General features: G+C 60.2%; 2 protein-coding genes across 5 annotated transcripts; one reads left to right on the forward strand and one right to left on the reverse strand.

The window, feature by feature from the left end:
- Positions 1-1,261: 1,261 nt before the first annotated feature.
- DBNL (drebrin like) lies at positions 1,262-16,955 on the forward strand. Of its 2 annotated transcripts, XM_075043766.1 has the most exons (14): positions 1,262-1,369; positions 2,408-2,463; positions 4,981-5,093; positions 5,647-5,721; positions 6,200-6,346; positions 7,558-7,635; positions 8,255-8,406; positions 9,557-9,611; positions 10,254-10,328; positions 10,430-10,532; positions 11,939-12,088; positions 13,575-13,681; positions 15,107-15,212; positions 15,767-16,955. In XM_075043766.1, exons 1-14 carry the CDS (start codon positions 1,287-1,289, stop codon positions 15,904-15,906), a joined length of 1,440 nt encoding a protein of 479 aa, XP_074899867.1. In that variant the 5' UTR covers positions 1,262-1,286; the 3' UTR covers positions 15,907-16,955. The 2 variants fall into 2 exon arrangements, with proteins under 2 accessions (XP_074899867.1, XP_074899868.1); XM_075043767.1 differs by lacking the exon at positions 11,939-12,088.
- Positions 16,956-17,089: 134 nt separating this feature from the next.
- Positions 17,090-23,948, reverse strand: CAPG (capping actin protein, gelsolin like). Of its 3 annotated transcripts, none has more exons than XM_075043772.1 (10): positions 23,706-23,948; positions 21,355-21,417; positions 21,118-21,290; positions 20,884-21,038; positions 20,289-20,456; positions 19,460-19,609; positions 19,271-19,363; positions 18,874-19,006; positions 18,705-18,793; positions 17,090-18,618 (listed from the first exon to the last, which is right to left on the reverse strand). In XM_075043772.1, exons 1-10 carry the CDS (start codon positions 23,927-23,929, stop codon positions 18,553-18,555), a joined length of 1,314 nt encoding a protein of 437 aa, XP_074899873.1. In that variant the 5' UTR covers positions 23,930-23,948; the 3' UTR covers positions 17,090-18,552. The 3 variants fall into 3 exon arrangements, with proteins under 3 accessions (XP_074899873.1, XP_074899875.1, XP_074899874.1); XM_075043774.1 differs by lacking the exon at positions 23,706-23,948 and adding an exon at positions 22,051-22,213; XM_075043773.1 differs by lacking the exon at positions 23,706-23,948 and adding an exon at positions 22,069-22,154.
- Positions 23,949-24,218: the final 270 nt, after the last annotated feature.

Below are 24,218 nucleotides of genomic sequence, written 5' to 3' on the forward strand. Positions count from 1 at the left end.
TGGCCCATTAACACATGCTGGGGGCATGCCTGGTTGGGAGTACCTGCCCCCCCCCCCCCCCCCCCCCCCCCCGCCGAGGGCAGGATGAGGCCACCTCCTGTGTCGTCCCCGTCCCCCCCTCGCCAGTCTGAGCCCCCCTGGGATTTCTTGTGCCCAAGGGGCGGCTGGGAGACCCCCATACCCACCCCCGAATGTAAATGGGGGGGGGTCTCAACGCCCTGCTTCGAGCAGGGAAACTGAGGCACGGAGGGGGTGAGGGGCGCAGGGTGGCCCCCCCGGCCCCGGCAGCAGCACTCCCTGCCCCACATGGGGGGTCCCCCCACCTCTGCGTCCCCACCCCATCCAGCTCCTGCCAGCTGTGGGTGCTGGGGCCACCCCACGGTCCCCTGGGATGAGGCCACCAGACCTGGGGGACAGTCATCCCCAAAGCAGGGGGGTTAACTCAGCAAGTTCCTGCCTGAACCCCCTTCCCTTCTCACAGCACCTAATTTTGGGGGTGACTCTTCGGGGGGGGGCAGAGGAGAGGTACCCCCCTCCATGCCCAGCATGGGAAAAATCTGCAAAAACATCCCCCTTTCTGAACGCCAAACTGGTGCTTTACCTGGAAAAAAAAGCAGAATTTTGATGATTTGGGGTAACATCGAGGCGCGTTTGCACTCCAAAAAGCTCCGGGCTCAAAGCCGCTGCAACGCTCGGGGACCCACCCAGGTCCCCCCCGCGCTCGCCAGGTGGGGAAATGGGGGAAATCCAGGGAAATGCGGATTTTCTTGGCCGGGGGGTGAGGGGGACCTGGCGTTTGGGGAGGCTGCGTTGGGCCCCCTGGAATTGGGGGGGGGAGGGCACGGAGGCCATGTGGGGGTGCTGTTTGGATGTCTGGGGGTGCGGGATGTGGGGCCAGGCTAGGCTGGGGGCACCCCAGGTCTGCCCTGGGGTGGGGGGTCCCCGGGCGCGGGGCCGGAGTGAGCCGGGCCTGGGCGGGGTGGGGAGGGCGGGGCACTCGTGGGGCGTGGCCGCTCTGGGGCGTGGCGTTCTGGGTCCAAGGGGCGGGGAGTTCCCGGGACGGGGCGGGACGCTCCATGGGCGTGGCTTGGCGACTCGTAGGCGTGACCTGCTGCTCGGGGGGCGTGGCTTGGCGCCTCGGGGCGCGGCGTGCTCCCCCGGAGGGGGCGTGGTTGTGGCCGGGCGGGGCGGCGGCGGGGCGGTCCCGGTAGTGCCGGTGGGGCGGGCCGGTGGGTGGGGCCGAGCGGCGGTGGCGGCGCGGGGGGGGGCCGGGAGCGGGCGCTGCCATGGCGCTGAACCTCAGCAAGAACGGGCGGGCTCTGCAGGAGGCCTACGGGCGGGTGGTGGCGGCGGGGAGCCCCACCGACTGGTGAGGGGCGGGGGAGGGTCCGCAAGGGAAGATTGGGGGGTGCCGGGGGGGGGATGGGGGGTGTTGGGGGGGGATCGGGGGGTGGGGGGTGCCGGGGAGGGGGGTTGTGGGGTGTATAGGGGGGATGAGGGGTATACAGGGGGGATCGGGATGTCTGGGGGGGTCTGGGGCGTATGGGGGGATCAGGGTGCCTGGGGGGGGTCTGGGGTGGTGTTCCGAGGTGTATGGGGGGGATCGGGGTGTCTGGCAGGGGTCTGCGGTGGGGGTCTGGGGTGTATAGGGGGGATCGGGGTGTCTGGCAGGGGTCTGCGGTGGGGGTCTGGGGTGTATAGGGGGGATCGGGGTGTCTGGCAGGGGTCTGCGGTGGGGGCTTGGGGTGTATAGGGGGGATCTGAGGGGGTGGGGTAGAAGCGAAACCGGGATGTGTGGGGGTGTCTGGGGTGGGGGTTGTAAAGAAGAGGTCAGGGCTGGGGGGGTGTCTGGAGGGAGTTGGGGGGGCCTGGGGGTGTATGGGGGAAGATTTAGGGCTGGGCCGGTGCCTGGGTGGGGATGTGGGGTGGAAAGGATCAATCCGAGGGTGTGGGGGTGTCTGGGGGTGGGATGTGGGGTGTATAGGAGGGATCAGAGGTGTGGGGGTGTCTGGAGTGGAGGTGCAGGGTGTGTAGGGGAAGCAGGGGGGTTGGGGGTGGTATGTATAGAGATCAGGGAGTGGGGGGTGCCTGTGGGGTGGGTGTGGGGTGTATAGGGGGGATCAGGGATGTGGGGTGTCTGGGGGGGTTGTGGGTGTATAGGGGGGATCAGGAAGTATCTGGGATGTGGGGCAGGAGGTGTGTGGGGTGGGGACCCCCATGGAGCTGTGTGCATCGGGGTATTGGGGGTGTGTGGACACCCTGGTTGGGGACCGTGAGCATGGGGGAGTTTTTGGGGTGCGCTCCAGAAGAGTTGGTGCAGGAGAGGAGATGCTCTCAGGGTGTGAGGTTTGGGGGTGAACGTTTCTCACCGGGTCGGCTAAAACCTCCGCTCCTGACTTGTTTTCAGGGCTCTGTTCACCTATGAAGGCAACAGCAATGACCTGCGAGTGGCTGGCTCCGGAGGTGAGCGTGTTAGAGACCGTCACCCCCCTCGCCTGGCCCCGCCGGCCGAGTCTGGGGTTGTTCGCAGGGCTCAGCTCACGAGGTCTGGCTGGCTTTTGTCGCTCTGTCCTTCTGGTGGCATCCAGCCTCTGCCTGGAATGGCTCCAGCGGTGGGAAACTGTGCTCGCTCCCTCTCCCCTCCCTAAGGGCTGATTTAATTTTTTTAATCCCTGAGCCTATTCTCACCCCTTGACTCTGGTGAGGGGCGGCCTTGGCGGTGGGATGAGGGCGAGAGAGCACGTCTGGGAGCACCGGGGTGTTTGGTGCGGTTTCTGAGCGAGGAAAATAGAGAAGAGTCTTGGTGGCAGGTGGGAGAGGCACATGTGTGGCTCTGCCTTCTCCTTCCCTTTCATTTTCCTCTTTTCCGAAGGATCCAAAGTTTGGGTCCTTGTACCTCTTTGCAGTCCTGAAGTATTTAGATCCTAGCTGGCCTCAGCGCAGGATGAAGGAAGGACCACGAAGCACTTCAAAGCCAGCTTTCTCAGGCTGCGGAAAGCCAGCTTTCTCAGGCTGGGGATTCCAGCTTGCTGCTGCTAAAGTGCCTCTCCTTTCTTTGGTTCCCCGCTTCCTGGGACTTTTTTTAATTTTTTATCCGGCTGCTGATTCCCACACAAATGCTTCTCAACGCAAAGCTAAAGCTGCTCAAAAGCAACTCATCCAGGCAGGTTTCTCTGCTCTCTAGATTTGCATCCTCCAGCGCTCGGCTGTATTGCCTTGCTGGCTGTCTTTCTCATTTGCAAGTGTTTCTCACAACCTACGAAGCTTGCAGCAACTGTGGTCAGGTGAGACGTTTCTGGGTAGCTTTGCAGAGTCCAGCGAAGCCCCCGTGGTGGGTGGTTTGGTGCTGGGCCCTTTTGTTCAGCAAAAGGCTCTTACCGAGCTGCAGATGAGGGCTGCAGGGAGCCTCAGGGAGGCTGCAGAGGATGTGACTGCCTGGGCACCAGATCTGCGCTAGAGAGTGGCTGCGGGGGACTGTCGGTGGGGCCGAGGTGCAGATTTGCCGCTCTTGAAGAGTTAGGTGTGTATGGAAGAGAGATCTGAATTTAGGGCCCGTGCAGGCGTTAGCTGCTTGGTGAGTTTTGTGTGTAAGTTAAAAGTCCCGTGTGGTTTTTCTACGGGACCCCGCTTAGTTAGGCACGGTGTAACTCTGCCGCTCCTTGTTAGCAGAGCCCTGACCTCCCCGCAGAGCTCCGCTCCTCCCAGCACTTCCCTTTGTGTCGTTCCATACCCGCCGCCACAGCGTTAAACATTGACCCGCCAAACACCCAGCCCCGCGGCCCTTGGGAGCCGACAGGCTTCAGACTTCCAGCCTTAAACTTTTCTGCCGGGCTTGGAAACCACCGTGCCAAATTTAGAGCCAAAGCATAAATATTTGATAGTGGAGAAGAAAACGATCTCAGGTCCTGCTGCAGTGCAGAACAAAACAGACTGAGCTGTGCAGTTGCTGCCGGTGTTTGATGGTAGGCAGTAGCTCGTTTTCTGCTTTTGAGGGGTCAGACAAACCAAAGTAGGAGGAATCGTGGTCTGTGGGAATATTTTTGAACTGAGAGCACATGTTTTTTGCGTTTTTCCTCCTTTTCTGGTAGTTTTTTGGCATACACTTCTAGCAGGAGCAATGCTGTGGTTCCTGGGGCACCATAGCACTTTCCATCACTCGCCCGTCTTGCACAACCCCTCTGCTGAGCCTTGCACAATATTTTTTCCTCTGTGCAGAGGTGGGCTCTCCTCCTTTGTCCCCAGGCTCGTAGCTGAGAGCAGCCCATGCAAAGACCTGCCTGGAGGGGCCCTGTGGGTTTAAGAGCAGCGAGGAAAGCGTGAGAGCAGGAGTTTCCTCCTACGGTCGGCAAGCGTGACCTTACCCTGCACCAGACTCTCGGTTTCTTGTCTACTTCCCATTTGATGAAGCAGGGCTCCTCATGGCCGCCACCAGACTTAGAAGGTGGGATGGGAACGAGGCGTAGCTGGTTCCTCCGCCACTTTTTCGGGACCTTTCCAATCTTCGTTGAGCTGTTTTCCGGCAGTGGAGTAGCTCGCCGGAGACCTCGCAGTGCGGTTTCGTGTAGGAACCTGTGGGCAGAGTTTGCAGCTGCCTGCTCTGCTTAAAACCTCTGTTTAGTCTGGGGCACGTGAGCATCTCCTTTCCCTTCTCTATCGTTACTTGACTTGCGCTACAGACCCGGGATCTTTCTGTACGTGGATTTGCGCTTGTCACAGCAAAAATCTGAGGAAGAAGATCTCTGGTGGCAAAGGCTGCTGGGGACGGGGGCATGGGCGAGAGCGGGCTGAGGCTCAGCTCCCGCACAAACAAGCAGGTGACGGAAGGACTAGGGTAAACACGAAATACTCTTGGTGTAGGACAACTCCAAATCTAACAGGAATAATCTCCGGGAGGCTGCAACCTCGGTGGGCTCTGCCGTTCCCACCACGTGTGTGTGATCTGCTTGTCTTTAGCACCCTCTTCTTTCTCTCCCGGGGCAGATGGTGGCCTGGAGGAGATGGTGGAGGAGCTCAACAGCGGGAAGGTGATGTATGCCTTCTGTAGGGTGAAGGATCCCAACTCCGGCTTGCCCAAATACGTCCTCGTCAACTGGGTGAGTGGGGACAGACCTCCTCCTTTCCCAGGAGGGACCTGGTGGAGATGAATCACGGTTTCTCCCTTCAATTCTCTCTTGAATCGTAGTTGCCGCAAGCTCGGCAGCCAGCGTGTTGAATCCCCTCCACCAAGCTGCAATACCGAGGACGTACCGTGCCCACCGCTGTGGGTGCATAGTCCAAACCCCGTGGACACAGGTGAACGGAGGGTTCACGTCCCCGTTACGTCTCTTTGGCCATGTAGCTCACTCGGCTGGCAGCGAGGCTGCTGATAAATGGCTCTGAACCCATCTAGGATGGGTCGAATGAAGTGCTTGAGGGTCAGCGGGAGCCCTCATGGCGTGGCCGTTGTCCCTGGGCAGGAGGCTTGCCATGTCCCTCTGGGCAGCGCTTGCTGCAGAGCCGAGTCTCTTCCCATGCAGTAAGCGCTGGTGAAGCCCTCACCATGGCCAGCGTGGATGATTTGCAGACTTAAATCAAGGTGCTGCTGCTATAAAAACAGCCTGGGATGGGACTCTCTGGTAAGCAGGTGCCGATGGTTTCTCTTTGCAGACCGGTGAAGGCGTGAATGACGTGAGAAAAGGAGCCTGCGCCAACCACGTCAGCACTGTAGCAAACTTCCTAAAGGTCTGGTCCTCTTTTCATTGTGTCCTCCCTGGATCGGTGGGCTCCGGGCTAGGTCATGGCCGTAGGGACCCTGCGCCCTGCGTGGCTCACGCTGCTTTTTGGGGTGGCACAGAGGCATCTGTTTGCAGGCAGAACTGTGGCCAGGCGAGGCTGGGGAGTGCTGCCCTGGCACTCGATATTCCCTGTGCTGTAGGATAAGCCCAGGCGTGCGTTACAGAGCTGATTCACAACACAAACCTCTTGCTGGCAAAAATAGCTCTGGGGACTGCAGAGGGGGCAAAACGAGCCTCTTCTCCCCCCAACAAACATTTGCTTTCCCAGCGTTGCATTATCTTAGAGCGGCCGGTGACCCCTCTTTCTCACCTGGGCCCTTTTCCTTCCCTTGGGAGCTCCGGGAGGATGGACGGGACCTATCGGAGCAGCATGGTGCGTTCTAGAGTCGCACTCTCACTCCTGCGCCGGCTTTTTCCCTGGTCAGGGGGCTCATGTCACCATCAACGCTCGTGCCGAGGAGGACGTGGAGCCTGAACTCATCATGGAGAAGGTTGCCAAGGCCTCTGGGGCCAACTACAACTTCCACAAGGAGAGCAGCAAGTTCCAGGACTCGGGCCCTCAAGCTCCCGTGGTGAGTTGGCTCCGTGGGGGCTTTCTGGTCCCTCTGGCCTCGCAGTTGGGCAGTCTGGGACCGACATCACCCTCCCCGTGCTTTGGCGTGGCTGTGGAAGCCCTGATGATTGTGTGCAGGGCTGGTTCCTCTCTCCGGCTCGTTGCAGAGTGAATCAGGGCAAGAGCATGGGGGTGGTGGTAGAGCTGAGATGTCCCTGCAGCAAACCTGCAAGCCTAAGCCCTCCTCTCCATAGGCCCAGCCACTTTTTTAAGCAGGACTGATTCTCCCCCAGTTCTATTCAAGTTTTTAGAGACACAAAAGCTCCAGCTTTTCAAATTTGCAGAGTATCTGCAAGGCCTGGGGCTTCTCCGAGGCCATGGTGCAGCCGAGGGACAGGGAACAAGACGTTTCGGTGCAGCAGCATTTTGACCTGCTTGCAAACGAAAACTGAGGCTTCCCCTGGTGCTGTGAAGTTTGACACTTCACAGAGATCTCAGCAACTTCCTTTCTGTCTACATGGAAATGTTCTGTAGGAAGGTGTGTTTTTCACACACACACACCAAGCAAACGACGTTTCTCAGCTGTACAAAGGAGAAGCTCAGCTGCACATGCCCTCCGACTGTGAATCGCGTGACCCTGCTCTGAGATGTGGGTAAAGAGCAAACCTGAGCTGTGCAAGACCCTTGCTCTCCCCATGACCCTGCTTTGGTGTGGCAGTGCCAGGTTTCCCATGTGTCCTGGTCACTTCTTTGCTGGCTGCTCCAGCCTGGGCCCTGCAGCACTTTAGCAACCTGGTTTTCGCTTGAGGCAAGAGGAAAACTAGGCTGGAAGTCCCTGGTTTTGGGAACATGCACGTCATTGGGCTTCAGCCGGCCCTTCTTTAAAGTCTGGGGCAAAGCATCAGGTTATAGTAACTTCTGAAAAGTCACAGACTGTGCTGAATGTGGGACCGTGCTGGTTTTGCTTTTATATTCTATCACAAAGTGTCTTTTTTTATTATTCTTCATGCTAAATATCTTCCGTTGACCCTTTCAACCCAGCCAGCTGGCCCATGGCTGTGTGGGACTGGGTGCCCTCTGCCAGAGGAAGGCAAAGAGGGTCCAGCCGGACCTGTAGCAGCAGGAGAAAGCTGCCAGAAAGCTGCGGGGACAAATTTCTGCAGAGGAATGCAAGAATTGTGATTGCTCAGTGACTACCACTCACATGTGCTGCCTTCTCTCACCCCTCAGGGCTCTGTCTACCAGAAGACAAATGCAATGTCCGAAATCAAGAGAGTCAATAAAGATAATTTCTGGGCCAAAGCTGAGGTGAGTGCTGCCGCTTCTCGTCAGCAGCCAGGCATGAGTAGGACAAGGCATTTGGATGTAGCCGGAGATTTCTCTCCATCTGCATCTTCCCTCTCTAACCTGGATTCTCCTGCCCAGAGCCAGGGACCCAGACCTCAAGCAGCGCAGAGCTAGGCTGTCTGCTGAGGTCCTGCTGCCTCGGGGTACAAGGGGAGGAGGAAATTGGTCTTGAAGAGCAAGATGCTTTTTATCTCATCTTAATTTGGCTCTGGGCTGCTGGGGTGGTTGCAGGGGGAGAGAGCTGGGCTGCAGCCTGGCTCCCAGTGGATGGCAAACTCCATTTGGGTGAGGGGGCTGGTTTTTAACCTTTCTGAAGGCAGCTCTCTGAGACCGAACAGCAGGGCAAGTCTGCTCTGTATTTGCTGCACATTCAGGTTGCTTTACATCAGGGTTTTACAGTGGTTTAGCAATAGCGCATGAACCGTCAGGGTGCGGAAGTGTTACGGGCACCGTGTGCCCTGGGAGCTGCCGGCACATCCACCGTGCTGGCTGGTGGCACGGCATGGCGTGCAAAGAGCTTGGGGGGGTTCCTCAGACCTGGCAGCATTAAACCCACGACTTGTTGCACATCTCTCATCAGAAAGATGAAGAAAACCGCCGGCTGGAGGAGAAGAGGAGAGCGGAGGAGGAGAGGCAGCGGCTAGAGAGAGAGCGTCGGGAACGGGAGCTGCAGGAAGCGGCAGGGCGAGAGCAGAGATACAAAGCGAGATCCAACGAAATCGAAGCCCAGAAGTGAGTCCCTGCCACTGGCAACTGTTTGTAATGGTGCCTGGACCCCATCCCACTGTCCGGGATCTCTCAGTGTATCCTTGTCACCACCTCGTCCGAGCTGCTGTCCCCGCTCCAGCCCCTGTGCTGCCAGCGGAGGGTTGTTCCTCAGGGAGCAGCAGATCGTGTCTTTGCGTTCCCTGCCACTGCAGTCGCTGCAGGTCCAGGAAACCTCCTTGAAGGCAGGAGATGCGGAGGGGCTCTGCCTCGGCTTGTGCTGGGGCAGGCTCAGCCGGGTCGCGGCACACTGCCCTCGGGCACCGCGATCCGCAGGTCCGATCCTCCCGATAGCCGCCGTGCAACCCGAGCGTCCGTCTGCTCCTGCCGACGTGCAAATGAGTTGCCTTCGCCTTCGCTCACCTTCCTGGAGCGGTGGTGGAGGTTTGGCCTGGCTGATCTGGCTGGCCCGTGGGTTCCTCCGGCTGGGTGTCCCCCAGCAAGCCCCTGGGGTGGAGAGATCATCATCTCCCTGGCCCAACGGCCGACAAGCTTGGGCTGCTTGTCCAGCATCATCCGTGGGTCCCCCTGCCTGCAGATCCTGCCCTCAGGACCAGGTACCCCCCCCTTGCAGGTTGCTGCTGAAACCTGTGGCCGCTGTTTGTGGGGTGCCGGAGGTCCGGGCCGGCCGGTGCAGGGCTCTGCGCCCTGCAGAGAGGAGGTGGTGTGTGCAGGGACCGGCATTGTGCTCTCTCTGCTGATTTCCTTCCTCTCCAAGCCTGGTGTGACCCCAGGGAGCCTTATTAGGTGGTGGAGCTCACTTCTGTGAACAGCAGTGGGCACTGCCTTCCTGTTTTGAGCTCGGATGGGGAAGTCTGCCCGGCCCCTCCGTGCCGGATGCTCTTGTCCATGCCGCTGAAGGAAGAGATTTCCCCAGTTTGGTCCCACTGTTTGAAGCAGCTCCTGCTGCTCTGCCCCTCTCTCCTTTGTGTTGCCCCCTGCACGGCTCCGGGGGTGGCCCATGGCTCCTCATCTGGCCCCAGAGGTGAGGGGCAATGTCCTTCCTCTGGTCTTCCCCGTGTAGCTGCAGCAGGGTGAGGTGCCAGAGCAGCCCTATGTAGAGCAAACTGCTCGTCCTGCCTGCGTGTTAACCCCAGTTTGTTGTTTGTCACCGCAGGAGACTCCAGCAGCAGCAGGAGGCAGAGAACAGGGACAAGGAGCAGCAGCAATGGGTGAGCTTCAGTGCTGTCCCCCATGGTGAGGTTTCTTCACGCATCCGCCACAACAGAGAGGACAGGGTGCCATGGTGCAGACCATGCTGCGGGCAGGGGCAGGAGGGTGATGGAGGAGCACCCCGGGTGTCCCCACGCACTGTTGTGGCTGGTGGGGGATGTGGAAGGACCCACAGACACGCTCTGGCAGAAGAGGTGCCCTGGGCTGGTTCTCCAGGTCTCTTGCTCCATCCTCGGTTTCATTGGATGGGCTTCGATTTCTTTGGATCTCACTTCATATCTCTGCTCCCGCTGGCCGCATGCTCCCGACGGCCGGTCCAGCTACAGCCTCTGGGGAAAGCAGAGTTTAAAAACTCTTTCTGGGGAAGAGCCTGGGGACACTGGAGGAAATCAAGCCCTTATCCTCAGCCCAGCAAACCTCCTGCATCTCCCTCCCAGATCCAGGGGGTTTCCTCCCCGTTCACCCTCCATCACCATGTCTGTTCCTTGTTACCATTTCTCCGGTCCTTGGGGCTGGATGGGCAAGGAGGGGGCTGGATGGGGAAGGAGGGGGCTGGATGGGGAAGGAGGGGGCTGGATGGGGAAGGAGGGGGCTGGCTTGGCACCCACCAAGGCTGTAGCAGACCCTCTCTTGTGCTGCAGAAGGAGCAAGCCGAGGAGTACGAGGCCAGGCAGCGGAAGGGCTTCAAAAGAAGCGAATCAGTGGAGAAAGCGCAGGTACGCTGCCAGGAGCCCGAGCCCTTTGCTGGGGGGGCTGCGTCGGCTCAGCTCCCCGCCTCAGGGCTGCCGTGCCTTGACTGTGCTCTTCATCTTCGCAGGAGGCTGCGTCGCTGATAGCGCAGAGAGCGGTAAACCCCCGGGACATCTTCAGGCAGAGGGAGAAGTCAGTGCCAGTGGACACGGTGACGGCTTCCCAGCCAGGTACGGCATGAGATGCAACACTCGCAGTGGGTCGGGCAGCGTGGGTCGCTTCCCAGTGCCCGCACCGGGTAAATCTGTGCACAGAGAGTGCTCCCGATGGGGGGAAGCACGTGTTTGGGACGGGTGTGTTACTTGTGAGGCCGTGGTTCCTGCTGAGCACAGGTAGCTCTCATCACACCCGGTGTTCTCAGCCGTAGGCAGAGCAATGTCTCACACCCAGCTTGTGTGGTTTTCCACGGTAAGGCTCTTGCTGCGGGCTGCGCCAGGTTTTAACAGCCGAGACTGAAGTTTTCCATACTTTGACTCCACTTGTGTAGCTTAAATTTCATTTTTTAAATGAAAATCAAATATATTAAAGCCAGAAAGAGACCACTGTCACAATCTATCCTGACTGTCATAAACCCCCCCCAATTTTTTGCACTGGTTGAACCAAGCAGGAGTGTGTCCCTTTAGAAGAGACCGATCTGATCTATCAGGTAGAAACCAGGAAGCTGTGAAAACCAAAGCTGAAACTAGCTGAGGAAGTCACTGAGAACACGTGATAACCCTGGATGGATGTTTCCTCCTCAGTCAGCTCAACCTCCTTGAAAGTAGCTTGAATTAATTTGGAATAAGCACTTTTGTGTTGTGATATGAGCACAAATACGCTTTCTTGGGTAGGCAAGTCATCGGTGGGACAGGATGAAATGCCATGGTGGGAAAATGTCTTTCTTGCTGTTTAAACGTCACTATGGGGGGAAATCTGATTTCTGAGGGTGAGAAATCCCTTGGGATTTCCCTCGTTAGTTTTTCAGTGGAGGAAAGGAAGAAAAATGCCCTGGCACTGGTAAAACCCACAGGCTAAGGGTAGGCTGGCAAGTCTTGGTGTTTATTCACTGCTGCACTCCAGTAGAGCTTGCCTCCTAACTCTCCTGCTTTGCTTTTGTTTGCGTTCAGAGGCGTAGATGGGGGAGATAACAGCGAATAGTTACCTTCTGCCAAAGGAGAGTGCGCTGGCTTAGAAGACTGGCAGCAACCAGTTTGAATCGTACCCCTCCCGGTTGCTGGTCCTAATGTCTGTGAAATTCAGGGTGCTCCAAAAATGACCATGGAGACCCCAGAGAGCAGGACCTGGCTGGCGGTGTCCTCCAGCTACTCTTCCTCCCCAATATTATGTCTTATTTTTTCGCTTGACTGCAATGACTGCTGTAACCAGTAGACAAACTTGTTTTCCCCAACCAGGATTAGAGCTGGAAAATCCTGCTCAGGAGGATAACCGAGCAGGGGGCTCCTAAGGCAAAAAGCATCCGACAACTCCCTTCGGTGACTAACTCCTGTGATTCCTGGGGAGTCACGGGGCTGTCGCCATGCGGCTGGAAGCCTCGATGCGTGCCCGGCTCCTGCAACATGTTTAACTCCTTTTCCAGGCAAGCTTCGCAGCCCTTTCCTGCAGAAGGAGGTGAACTCTGTGCCGAGTCCTGCCTCTCCCGTCTCTCCTGCCCGGGATGCTCCCCCAGCCTCCTTTGCCCCCTCCTCTGCTTGGGGGACCCCTCCAGCCTCTCCAGTACCTGCAGCAGGTGCGTGGCTTTGCTTCCTCGCCTAACCAAAGCTTTACAGCTCGCCTCTCCAAATAGGATCCCCAAAATTGGGCAAATTGAGGCCAGGCTCCGAGTTTCTCTTTTGGTTTCCCATGCCTCGGCAGAGCCAGAAACCTGCAGGCTTTTGTCACCAGCCGGAGGGGACGGGAAGGGCTGAGTGCAATGCTGAGGTTGGGAAAGGAGGAGAGCTATTGCTGCCTGGTGGAAAGGTCCTTTCATTTCCTCCTCAGCCTTAGCAGGAGGTTCAGTGGCCGAGGGGATGAGGACATCTCCTGGCTGAAAGGCTGAAATTCAGCTACGTGCACCCCCAGAGCCCCTCTCCAGACCTCCCGCTGCAGGGGCTTTGAGGTTTGCCCTCAGATCTTCCCAAAATGCCTTTGAGACCTAGCAAGGGAGGCTTTCTATCCCCCACGCACTGATTTCCCTCTGGGCAGCAGAGTGCGGTGACAGCAGCCAGCTCTAGCAGGTAGACAGGGCTGTCTCGCCGTCCTAGTAAAGACCAGAGGATCTGTGCGTGTCGTCGATGCAGGGATCCAAGGGCTGGCAGTGCCCATCTGCCCGGGCATCCCTGCCCTCGCCACCAGAACTGGGGTGGCAAGGCAGGGAGAGGGAGCCGGGCTATGAAGAGCTTTCTCTGCCTGTAGTGAGATGCTCTGTCCCCTTTCAGGTGGTTTGGGTGGGAAGAGTGAGTCTGGAGGAGGGCTGGCTGTGTCCGGAATGTCTCTGTGGGTGGCATGGAGGAGTTGCCTTGTCCTTGAAGGGCTGTGTGGTTTCATGTCTGTGCTGGCTTGGCCCCAGTTCACCGAGCTGCTCCCTGCCCCATTCCCGAGTCTGCCCCGGAGCTTTGCTTCAGGAAGGTGGAAGCTGGGAAACAACCTCCAAGCTGCCTTTTTCCAAATAAGCCAAGATGTACCTGGTCAAAACCCAAAGCTCTTGAGTGACTGGGTTCAGCAAAATGCTTCAGCCAGAAATAGATTTTCTTTGGTGGAGCAAAACCAGCGTTTTTTTCAGAGCAGCTTGTTATGCTTTTGCTCCCGTCCACCCCAGCAACTGGGGGCCAGGGACAAGCTGGGGGCTAGGGACGAGCTGGGGTCCAAGGACGGCCGAGCTCCGGCGGTCCCCAGGCTGCAGTCACCACTAGATGCTGCTCTCGGCCAAGGTCTCTGCGCCAACCCTTCCCCATCACCACGAGTAGCAGCTTGGAAATGGTTCATCTTGAGCAAGGTTATTCCTTTCCCTATCGGAGATCCTGGGTCTCTCCCTTGTCCTTTTTATCATTCCCTAAACCCTTGCTTCCCCCCAGAGCTGGGTTCATGCTTGCTGGACCCCGTCCCCTCTGCAGGACAGGAGACCCGGGGGAGGTTTGGTGGCATTTAAGCCTGGAGCAGGATTTGGATGAACAAGGGGACAGGGAGAGGTTTTGGTGACGGATATCATGGTGAGATACCGTGTGTTTCTTCCGCAGGGCGAGATTCTGTGTACAATTCAAGCATCCCGGCTTCCCATGCAGAAGAGGCAAATCTGTACGAGGAGCCACCAGACCCCTCGGCCATCTATGAAGAACCCCCTCAGGTTGGTGCATGAGGGACGATAGAGGACCCCAAGAGGGAAAAGGGCACCCGAGAGTTGGCCAGGATCCTCATGCAAGAGAATGTGGCTTTGTCTCATCTTTTAGGATGCATCTGGAACCCTTTCATGAGCGTCTCTTCTCTTTGGGTACAAACACTCCGGTGCTCGGAGCCCGGCTGCCTGGGCTAAAATCAGTCTGAAACTGAGATACCCTGAAGTTCACACGTGCTGGGGCTGCAGCTGCACGGCGAGGGGATGCTGCCGCGTCCCTTCCCAGCACTGACAGCGAGAGACGCTGGTGCTGAGCCCCTGTCACCTGTCCCGTGCCCTGGGGCCACTCTGGCTGGGGTCATTGCCCCCCCCCCCCCCGTCCCTGGAGCCCTGGGAGGGGGCAAGGGGAGAGGCTCTTGTCAGCCTCTTTGCCAAAGGACTTTCTCCTCCTCCTTCTTTTCACGTCCAAAACCAGCAGAGCCGACAAAGCCCAGCTATTCTTGGCGTGCTGTATCAGATTCTCCAGCATCTAATCGCGGGGTTGTGTCATGCTGCAGTGTTTCCCTTGGAGATGTGGTGGCCGTTTGGTTTCCTCTCCTCTATTCATCCATCTTCCCCCCCCCCCAGCTCACAAAACCATAAGCATTTCAAAGATACTTAATTTTCTCTTTCTTGAATTTGTCTGGAAGTGTCCAGCTGGTTCAAAAGGGGTGGGGAGATGGGCTGAACAATCACCTCAGTCTTTCTCTACGAAAGAAAAGTAAAAAGCAGCCAGCTCAGGTCTCAAAATGAGAGAGAAATGCTTGGAAAACAGGAGCTGGAGCTTGTCCAGCTTCCATGGTCTTAAACGTGTGGGTGATGAACCGCTGTCTGCAGCAGAGATCCTAAGGGATCGCCTTCCAGAAGGGTTGTCTGCTGCTGGTCTCCAGTATTTCTGGTTGTGGTGCCGGCTGCTGGGCTGGAGGCACTGCAGGATCGGTGCCGGTTTGTGAGTTGAACCAGAGAGCTGGCTGCCTTCACTCTTTGGTGGAAGGCTGGTTTGCACACTCATCTCCTTTATCTCCTAGCAGAGACACGTGGAGCTCCCAGAGCCAGTGTTTTTATTCGGGGGGGGGGGGGGGGGCATCTGGGACCTGCTGCACGCGGTTCTCCGAGGCTCGGGGGGGCTGATCTAAATCTCTGGGTGTTGGATGGTGTTGTACTCCTCCCTCCCACTGTTTTCTGCTGCAATTCCCAGCGTGCAACGCCTCCTGATCCACCTGGGAAACCAAGCACAGCTGCAAGAAGCAGAGTAGGGCGATGTGCACCCTGTGTGCCGTGCGTTGGCGTGGCAAGACCCCAGACTGCAGACCCTTGCTGTGGCTATTGAAGCACGAGCTGCCTGGCACAGCATTGTTCATGCTAGTAACTCCTTTTCTGCCTTTCTCCTTCCTGAAGGAACAAGTTGACGATGCCAAATACGACTACCCGGTTGAGTACCAGCAGCCACCGGACCTGACGGGGAAGGGGCTGTGTGCCCGGGCGCTCTACGACTATCAGGCTGGTAAGACCTGCAGAGTTCTGGCTTTCTCTCTGAACTGCTGGGGGTTTGCTGGGCGCAGCCTGTTTCCAGATAGCTGGACCGGAGACATCACCCATCATGCTGGGCAATCCCACGGCAGGGTGCTAGATAAAGTGTCTTCCACCCGACTTGGAGCTGGAAGAGCAAGTGAAGGAAGCCATTGGCTTCTCTTTTTCCCCCTAACATCTGTTTCTTGCTCTCCTCCCTGTCGCCCCTCCCCTGCCTCCTGCCTCAGAGCCTGTTTTACCTGGATATTCACATCTTACAATTTACTAAACCCCCAGCCTTTCACAGCAGCAGTGGGGCTGAGCTGCCTTTGCTTTCTCCAGCCATAAAAATGCTGGTTTCCTGTGAAAAGTGGCTGTCAAGGGGTTTGGGCTGCAGCAGGACACAGCCCCAGGGCAGCTGGCTGTGTCACAGACTCCTTTCTTTAAGCAAGGGGGTGTCTGGCAGGGGGGCTGCGTGCCTGGCAGGGTGTGTCCCTGGTGGGGATCGGCTTGGTTTTTAACCCCCTCCCTCGCTCTGTCTTATTCCAGCTGATGACACTGAGATCTCGTTTGATCCAGAGAACATCATCACCAACATCGAGATGATCGACGAAGGCTGGTGGCGTGGCTACGGTCCCGACGGCCACTTCGGCATGTTCCCTGCCAATTATGTGGAACTGATAGAGTAAGGGGGCTGGCAGGGGCTGTGGGGACCAGAGCCGCTCCGTCGTCCCCTGGAGCACTTGGCTCCTGCCTGATTCTTCCAAACGATGTGTGGCTTTTATTTCTTCTTTTTCTTTTCTCCAAGTGAAGTGCCATTGCCCTGCTCTCTCGGCAGCAGGGCTGACCCAGGCGCTGCTCTCCTCCGCTCTCTCCCGTCCCCCGTAGCTGGTCCTTGGTCGGGAGGAAGGGGCCGATCCCATCCTGAGCCCCTGCAGTGCTGATCTCCCCCCTCCCCCCTCTGGTTTGGAGTGCGAATTCTCTTCCAGGGCTGAAGGAGGGGATGACAAATCCCTTACAGGGCATTTTCAGGGAACAAGTTGCCTCTTCCCCTGCATTCCTCTGACCCCGTGGCCTCAGAACTGGCGTGGCCGTGATGGAGAAACCACTTTCCCCATTTCGGCTCGCTGACGAAGCTCACTGGATTGATTTTAGCATTTTACAGGGTCTAACATCACCTGGAGAGCCAAAACCTAGCTCTGCAGTGTTGCCACTGCCCCACCGAGCATCCCAGAGCTCGCCAGTGGGGCTGCCACATGTGTCCCTGTGTGTTTCTCCCTACTGTCCCCACGGGAGGGGTTTTCTCTTCCCTTCCCTCTCCCCAAACCATGCTTTGGGGATTTAAATCATGTGTGAGCAAGCTTCCCCTGCAGAGGAGATCCAGCGAGGCCAAAGTGGGTGTTTGAGGGGTTTTTTTTAGCAAAACCTGTGAGCGTGGGATCCCTCCCCTCCTCCATCACCCCAAATTCACTGTGAACAAGGAAGAGCCCAGCCCAGCTGTCACCTTCTCCCTTTGTTAAGTTTCTTTCCTGGGTGTTGCTTTAGAAGTAGCAGGAGAGGACGGGGGTTGGAGATGCCGGGGGTCCCGGCTCACCCACCCCTCCCGTGGGCACTGGGGGATGCAGCGGCTCCTCCGAGCCCGTTCCCCCGGGGTCCCGTGGGCTCCTTCCCCACCGCTCACTCCTCCCGTGCCGTCCCCGTCTCTCCCAGTAACAATAAAAGGGCTTTTCTTTGGTGATGGATGCAGCAGGATCTGGTCATGCGCTCCCAGGCAGGAATTGCGGTGAAATGCCGGTGTTTTGGTGCGGGGACAGGCAGAGCTCATGTATTCCTAATGTCAGCCGTGAGCGCTAACACGAAATCTTTTAATAAGGCGAAGCCAAGCCATGTGTGAGAATCACCACGTGTTTTCATAACGGGTCACTGTGACCAGGCTTATGCTTCAGAGAAGGGAGCGAAGGCAGGGCTAATGGGATAAATAATTGGCCTCAGCCCTAGTTATTTGAGTCTAACGAGGGAGGTTCGGTCAGAAAAGCAGCTGGAGGCAGTGGCCAGCAGAGGTGGGCAGGGAGTGATGGGGGTCCTGGGGTCTGGATGGCTGTGTAGGGGGACACTGGGGGTTTGGGAACACTGAGGACATTGGGGACGCAGGGACTGTGGAGATGGTGGAGGGGGGGACTTGGAGGACATGTGGATGTAGAGGCTGCAGGGACACCAGCATGAGGGGACCTTGGGGATGCAGAGACACTGGCGATTTGGAGACATGAGGGGCCTGGGGACATGGGTCATCTGCGGACGTGGGGACACCAGTGATGTGGGGACACTGGGGACCCAGGACTGGCAGCCAGGTGCGTGCCACAGGCCATCCCCCACCTTTCCCAACCATGCTAGGGTCGGGTGCTCTTGCAAGGACCAGGGCTCCCCGGTCACTTTAGCACCCATGGGTGCTGCCAGCCCCTGGGGACATGGTACAGCAGGGGGCATCACCCCATGGGGCAGACGTCTGGTGCACTCATGACACACAGGATGCCGTGTGGGGTGGCACAATGCCGGGGTGCTGGGGATATCTTCCTGCTGCTGCCATGGCCCCCGCGCTGCTGTAGCCCTGCCCTGTCTGCGTCCCCTCCTGTGCCCAGCCCTGCCTGTGTCACCCCATCCCCAGGGCTGGCACCGCACCCAGAGCAGCGAGACGCAGGACTCGGCACCGTCCCTTTATTCACCAGGGCCTGAGCGCGGGATGGGGGAGACGCGTGGGCACAGGGTTGGCGTGGGCACAGGTGGCGTGGGCAAGAAGATGATGCGGGCAGGGGGACAGCGTGGGCACAATTATGGGGCACAGAGGTGGCACAGTGTGGGCATTGTCAGCAAGGTGGTGAGGGTGTGCAGATGGCAGAGGTACGGCAGCAGCGAGGGTGGGGAGGCAGTGTTGGCACAGTGTTATTGTGGGCATGGTGCGGACTTGGGATGGCATGGGCATGGGGAAGGGAATGACATGGGCATGGGGTGGGCAAAGGCAGGGGGATGGGGATGACACGGGCTTGGGGATGGCATGGAGATGGGAATGACATGGGCAGGGGGTGGGCAAAGGAATGAGGATGGCACAGGGGTGGCACAGGAATGGAGATGGCATGGGCTTGGGGACGGCACAAGGATGTGAATGGCCTTGGCATGGGGATGGCACGGGGACGAGAATGACAGGGATAGGATGGGCAAAAGCACGGGGATGGGGATGGGGATGGCTGAGCAGGGCGCAGGCATTGGCAGGGAGCTGGCACAGCCGGCACAAGCCTGGTGATGCCCTGGGCTGGGCGCTGGCCCCACGGGCACCCGCTCCCTCACTTCCAGCTGGTGAAGAACTGCTTGAAGAGGGGCGTCTCGCGGCCCTGGGGCAGGATTTCCACCTGCCGGGACAGGGATGGAGAAGGGACGGGGACGGGGTGACATCGCCCGTGCCGGCCCCCGGGCGCCCCTCGCCGCCTGCACCCACCTGTGTCCGGGGCGAGTGGCCCATACGGGCGATGACCTCCTCGGCCACTTTCAGGGCCGCCTGGCGCTCCCGTTCATTGGCCTTGCGCCCTGCGGACGGGGACGTCAGACCCACGCCAGGGTGGGCCCCTGTCCCCACGCCCCCCCTCCCTGTCCCCGTCCCCGGGCACCTTTCCAGACGTAGACCTTCCCGCCGGCGCCGTTGTCCAGCACGAAGCAGTCATCGGAGCAGAGCAGGCTCTGGCTGAAGGGGCTGCTGGCGGCCACCTGGCTCAGGTCCATGCGCCCCGTCGCATCCGACACCTGCCCGCCGACGGGACGTCACTACGGGGCCACCCCGGGGTCCCTCGGCCGTGCCCACCCCTGTGTCCTCCCGCGTAACCACTGCAGCATCGCCCGTCCGTGCTCTGCCCCAGGGCTGCTGCGGTGTCCCCCGGCCATGCCCAGACCCATTTAGCCCCTGGGGCTACCACAGTGTCCCCGGCCATGCCCAGCCCCATGACCACCATGCTGACCCGTGGCTACGTCCACCCCTGGTGCCCCCGTGGTGTCCCGCAATGGCCTTGCCTTGTAGAGGACAGCTGCCCCCGCATTTCTCTGATCGGCCACGATGTCCTCCTCGGGGCTGCCCTCCTGCAAGGTGGGCTTGGGGCCCAGCACCTGCCGGGTGAAGAGATGGGGGATATCACAGAGCCACCCCCAGGGACGCTCGGGTCCCCCTCTCCTCCCAGGGGGGACGTTGGGGCCCTGACGCACCTGGAGCATCTCAGGTGGCTCTTCACCGTCCGCCACGATCTCCAGGCGAGCCTTGCCACCCCGCTCGCCGTCCCGGATGGCCGCGGCCAGCTCCTGCGCCCTGCTGCGCTCCAGCACGTTGCACCTGGCTCCGCACCAGACGAAGAGGGTCTGGGGACGGGGAGAGGGACAGTGGTGATGGAGCCATCCCATGGCGGCCCCCAACCCACCTAGCCCAAGCTGAGGGTGAAGCAGTCGCTCAGGTTGAAGATGGCCCAGGGACGTGCCCTGATGGCGAAATGGACAGCCCGACAGATGGACACCCAGACACCCAGATGGATAAATGGCTGCCCAAATGGACAGATGGACACCCAGAAGGACAGATACCCCTACGGACAGGAGGATGCCCCAACTGATTGATAGACACCCCAAGAAACAGACATACAGAAGGACAGATAGCCACACCTATGGATAGACAGGTGACCAAGTGGATGGCTGGACACCTGGAAGGACAAACAAACAACCCAACAGACTGATACTCAGAAGGACAGACAGACATCCCAGCAGATAGACATCCAGAAAACCAGGCAGACACCCCAATGGATGGATGGCTGCTTTGACAGACAGATGGACACCCCAATGGATGGACACCCAGAAGGACAAACAGCCAGCCCTACAGGTGGACAGATGCCCCAGTGAAGAGGGACACCCCAATGAGCTGATGGACACCCCAGGGGACAGATGGACACCCAGAAGGACATGTTGCCCTTTGTCCTGCACCAGGTGAGAAGGCCCTGGGGGACGGGGAGAGGGACAGCGATGACGGGGCCACCCAAGGACCCCCACCCACCTCGCCCAGGTCGAGGATGAAGCAGTCACCGGTGTTGAAGCTGGCCCAGCTCAGGTCCCGCTCGCTCGCCCGAATGTTCTTCTTGCCCTTCACCTGGTAGAGTTTGTGCACGGGGCTGGCGCTGGCGCTGGGGTGGGTGGGCTTGAACGCCGAGTCCACGCCGCCCTCCTACTGGCATGGGGGTGCTGAGTGCCCAGTGGGGTGCCCAGCACCCAACTGGGATGACAAGCACCCAGCATGTGTACTGAGCACCCAGAGATGATGCTGAGCACCCATCAGGGATGCTGAGGACATGGTAGAGTTGTTGAGCACTCATCAGGGATGCTCAGTACCCAGAGGGGATGCTGAGCACCCACTAGGGAGGCTGAGCACCTACTGGAGATGCCCAGCACCCAGAGGGGGTCCCACATGCTCAGTGGGGAACAAGCAGGGTGGTGAGGGTGCTGAGAGCTCAGTGGTGATGCTGAGCACCCATCCAGAATGCTGAGAGGCTGATTGGGTCGCTGAGAGCCTGGTCGGGATGCTGAGCACCCATCTGGGATGCTGAGCACCGGGAGCACCCCAAGCACCTGTCAGGGACGCCCAGCACCCATACCTGGTAGGTGACGCCGCGGGGGAAGTACTCCATGAAGACATCGGACTCGTTGCCCTGCACCTCACGGTGCGTCACGGGGCGCTCGCCCAGCAGCGTGTTCAGCTGGGTGGAGAGGAGGGCGCAGGCACCCTGCTCGTCCCGCGAGGAATCCCGGCCTGTGGCGGCAGCCAGCACTGAGCCCCCCTGCTCCCGCCGCCACCTCCCCGTACCCCCTCACCCCCCCTCAGAGCTCACCCATCCAGAGGTGGAGGTGGGCTCGCTCATCTGGCCCGTTGTGCAGCACCAGGTAGGCGTCCCCCGAGAAGAAGACGCCCCACGTCGCCTCGGGGACCTCCACCGGCCGCAGCTTCTCCACCCGCCAGATGTGCAGCCCCGGGCTGGTGACGGAGGGGCCGAAGGGGGAACCGCTGCGGGATGAGAGGCGGCGTGAGCTGGGGAGGGCGGGGGGAGGTGGGGAGGGGGCGGTGGTACCTTTTGGGGAGCGCGGTGTACATGGCGTCGGGGAGGCGGTGATGGTGGGGTGGATGGATCGACCTGTGGATGGAGGGACACCATGAGATGGCCGGCGCAAGGGCTGGAGAGCCAGGAGGTCGAGGACAACCCAACAGGGAGATGGACGCCCTAACGGATACCCGGAAGGACAGACAGACACCCCAACAGACACCCAGAAGGACAGATGGACACCCCAATGGACAGATGGACATCCCAGTGGACAGGTGGACACCCAGAAGGATGGACAGCCACCCGTAAGTACAGATGGATGCCCCTATGGATAGGTGGACACCCCCATGGACAGACAGGCACCCCAATAAACGGACACCCAGGAACAGACAGACCCCCCAACAGACAGACACCCCAATGGCCAGATGTACTCCGACATACAGCTGGACACTTGGAAGGACAGACAGACACCCCTACAAACAGACAGGCACCCTGATGGGTAGGGGGACACCTGGAAGGACAGACAGATGCCCTGGCAGACAGACAGACACCCCAGTGGGTGGGAAGCCCCCAGGACAGACAGATGGACACCCCCAGAGGCACACATCCCATGATGGACAGACAGATGGACACCCCACAGGACACCCGGATGGACAGACAGACTCCCTGACAGACACCCCCCCCCAATGGACAGACAACCACACAGACAGACAGACAGACGGACACCCTGGCAGACAGACGGACACCCCGATGGACAGCTGGACAGCCCCTCGCTCAGACGGACGGCAGCGGGCCGTGGCGGGACAGACGGACACCCCAACAGCCGCAGAAACTCCTGCCAGCCGTGGGACACCCGGAAGGCAGCGGCTGTGACTCAGGCAGCAGGAAAGGGTGGGGACGGGGGGGGGGGACGGGCCTCGCCCCACGTGGGCCCCCCCCGGGGGTGCACGTAGCCTCCATGGGGCCCCTCACACTAGGGATGGGGACACCGAGCCCTGGGACCCCCACCCTGCTGGGACCCCCCACCCCACTGGGCTCGCCCTCCCCTCTGGGACCCCCCACCCTGCTGGCACCATCCCACCCTCCTGGGACCCCCCACACACTCTCCTGCCCCCCCCTCCGACTGCTGGGACACCCCCCCCCCCTTGCTGGGACCACCACACCCTTATGGGACCTCTCCACTCTGTTGGGACCCCCACCTTCATGGGACATCCCCCCACTGCTGGGACCCCACCCCACTGGAACCCTCCCACCCTCCTGGGACCCCTGCCACCCTGATGAGCCCCTGCTCCATCCTGCTGGGACACCCACCCTCCTGGGGCCCCCCCCAACCCCCTGGGACCCATCATCACCCAGGGGACCCAGTGCCACCCGTGGGCCACCCCCCCCAGAGAGGGTCCCAGCCCTCCACCCTGCCAGGGGCTGGGGCAGGTCTGTGGGGCTGGGGGGCTGTATTGGGAAGGGGTGGGGGGGACTATACTGGGAGGGCCGTATGACGGGGCTGAACTGGAAAGGGTATGCTGGGAGCTGCACTGGTGAAGGCTGTACTGGGAGGGGTCTATACTGGGTGAGGGACTGTGCTAGGTGCTCTATACAGGGGGCTGCACTGGGGGGGGTATACTGGGAGCTGTACGGGTGGGGCTGTACTGGGGGGCGGATTGTACTGGTCTGTGCTGGTGAGGCTGCAGTGGGAGGGGGTTGTACTGGGAATGGGGGAGCTGTGCTGGGTCGGGACTATACTGTGCAGGCTGAACTGGGTGGATGGGGTATTATGGGAGCTGTATTGGTGGGGCTGCACTGGGAGGTGTTTGTACTGGGGGGCTGTACTGGGAATGGTGGGGCTGTACTGGAGGGGGAGCTCTACTGGGGGAGCCATAATGGGTTGGGGAGGCTGTACTGGGAGCAGAGCTGGAAGGGGGGGCACTACTGGGGACTGCATGGGGGGGGGCTGCAGCAGAGGCTCACTGGGAGGCGCATGGCGGGGGCCTCCCCCCCCAGTTCCCCACAGGCCCTAGCCGCAGCATTGCTGGGAAGTGACTCACGGCTGGGGGGGGGGGGGGGGGGGTCATGCGTGTGACGAGTGCGGGCGGCCTGAGCCCGCCACGTGGCCCCACCGGCCACCGCGCGGCCCGGGGAGCCTGCGGGGCCAGGGTGGGTGGGGGGCACCCACCGCAGCCCCGTAGCGCTTCGGTCGGCAACGTGGGGGGTGCACCCCGTCCCGCCCCCGCTTCCCCAGGAGCGGGTTGGGTGGGGGGTGTCGGGGGGGAGGGTGGTCACACGTGTGCCGCGCATGTGTGCTGCATCCCACGTGCAGCGCACGGTCCCTCCTTATGCGCAGTGTGTCCCGTGTGCCGGGGCGCGATGCGTGTGCAGGGACTCACATGTAGTGCGTGTCCCGTGTGCAGGGTCTCCACGCGTGCAGCGTGTCAGCGCGCTGCTCTGCGCCGTGGTGGGGTTCCCACGTGTCGTGCGTGCAGCGGCACACGTGCCGGTTGGAGATGTTTGTGTGCAGCGCGTGTGCAAGGCTGCAGCGCCTGGGCTCCGTGTGTGCGTGTGTCCATTTGCACACGCGACGCCCCTGCGTCCGTGCGGGGCTGCAGTGCATGAGCACGGGCTGGCCGCACCCCGGGCCGCGTGCAGGGCGCAGCGTCTCCGTCTGCGACGCCTGCAGTGGGTGCGCAAAGAGGCGCAGCGTGTGCACGCGCTGTGCGGCGCGCGGGGTGTTCGTGCCACCGCTGCGGGCACAGTGCCAGCGCCCGTTCCGGTGCAGCGTTGGTGCCAGGCCAGCGCACTGCCCGTGGTGCCAGCGCTGGTGCCCGCGCGGTGCTGATGTGGTTGCACGGTGCCGGTGCCGGTGCAGTGCTGGCTCCCAACCAGTGCCGTGCCAGCTCCCA

This window comes from Buteo buteo, chromosome 12 (assembly GCF_964188355.1).
Source record: "Buteo buteo chromosome 12, bButBut1.hap1.1, whole genome shotgun sequence".
NCBI lineage: Eukaryota > Metazoa > Chordata > Aves > Accipitriformes > Accipitridae > Buteo > Buteo buteo.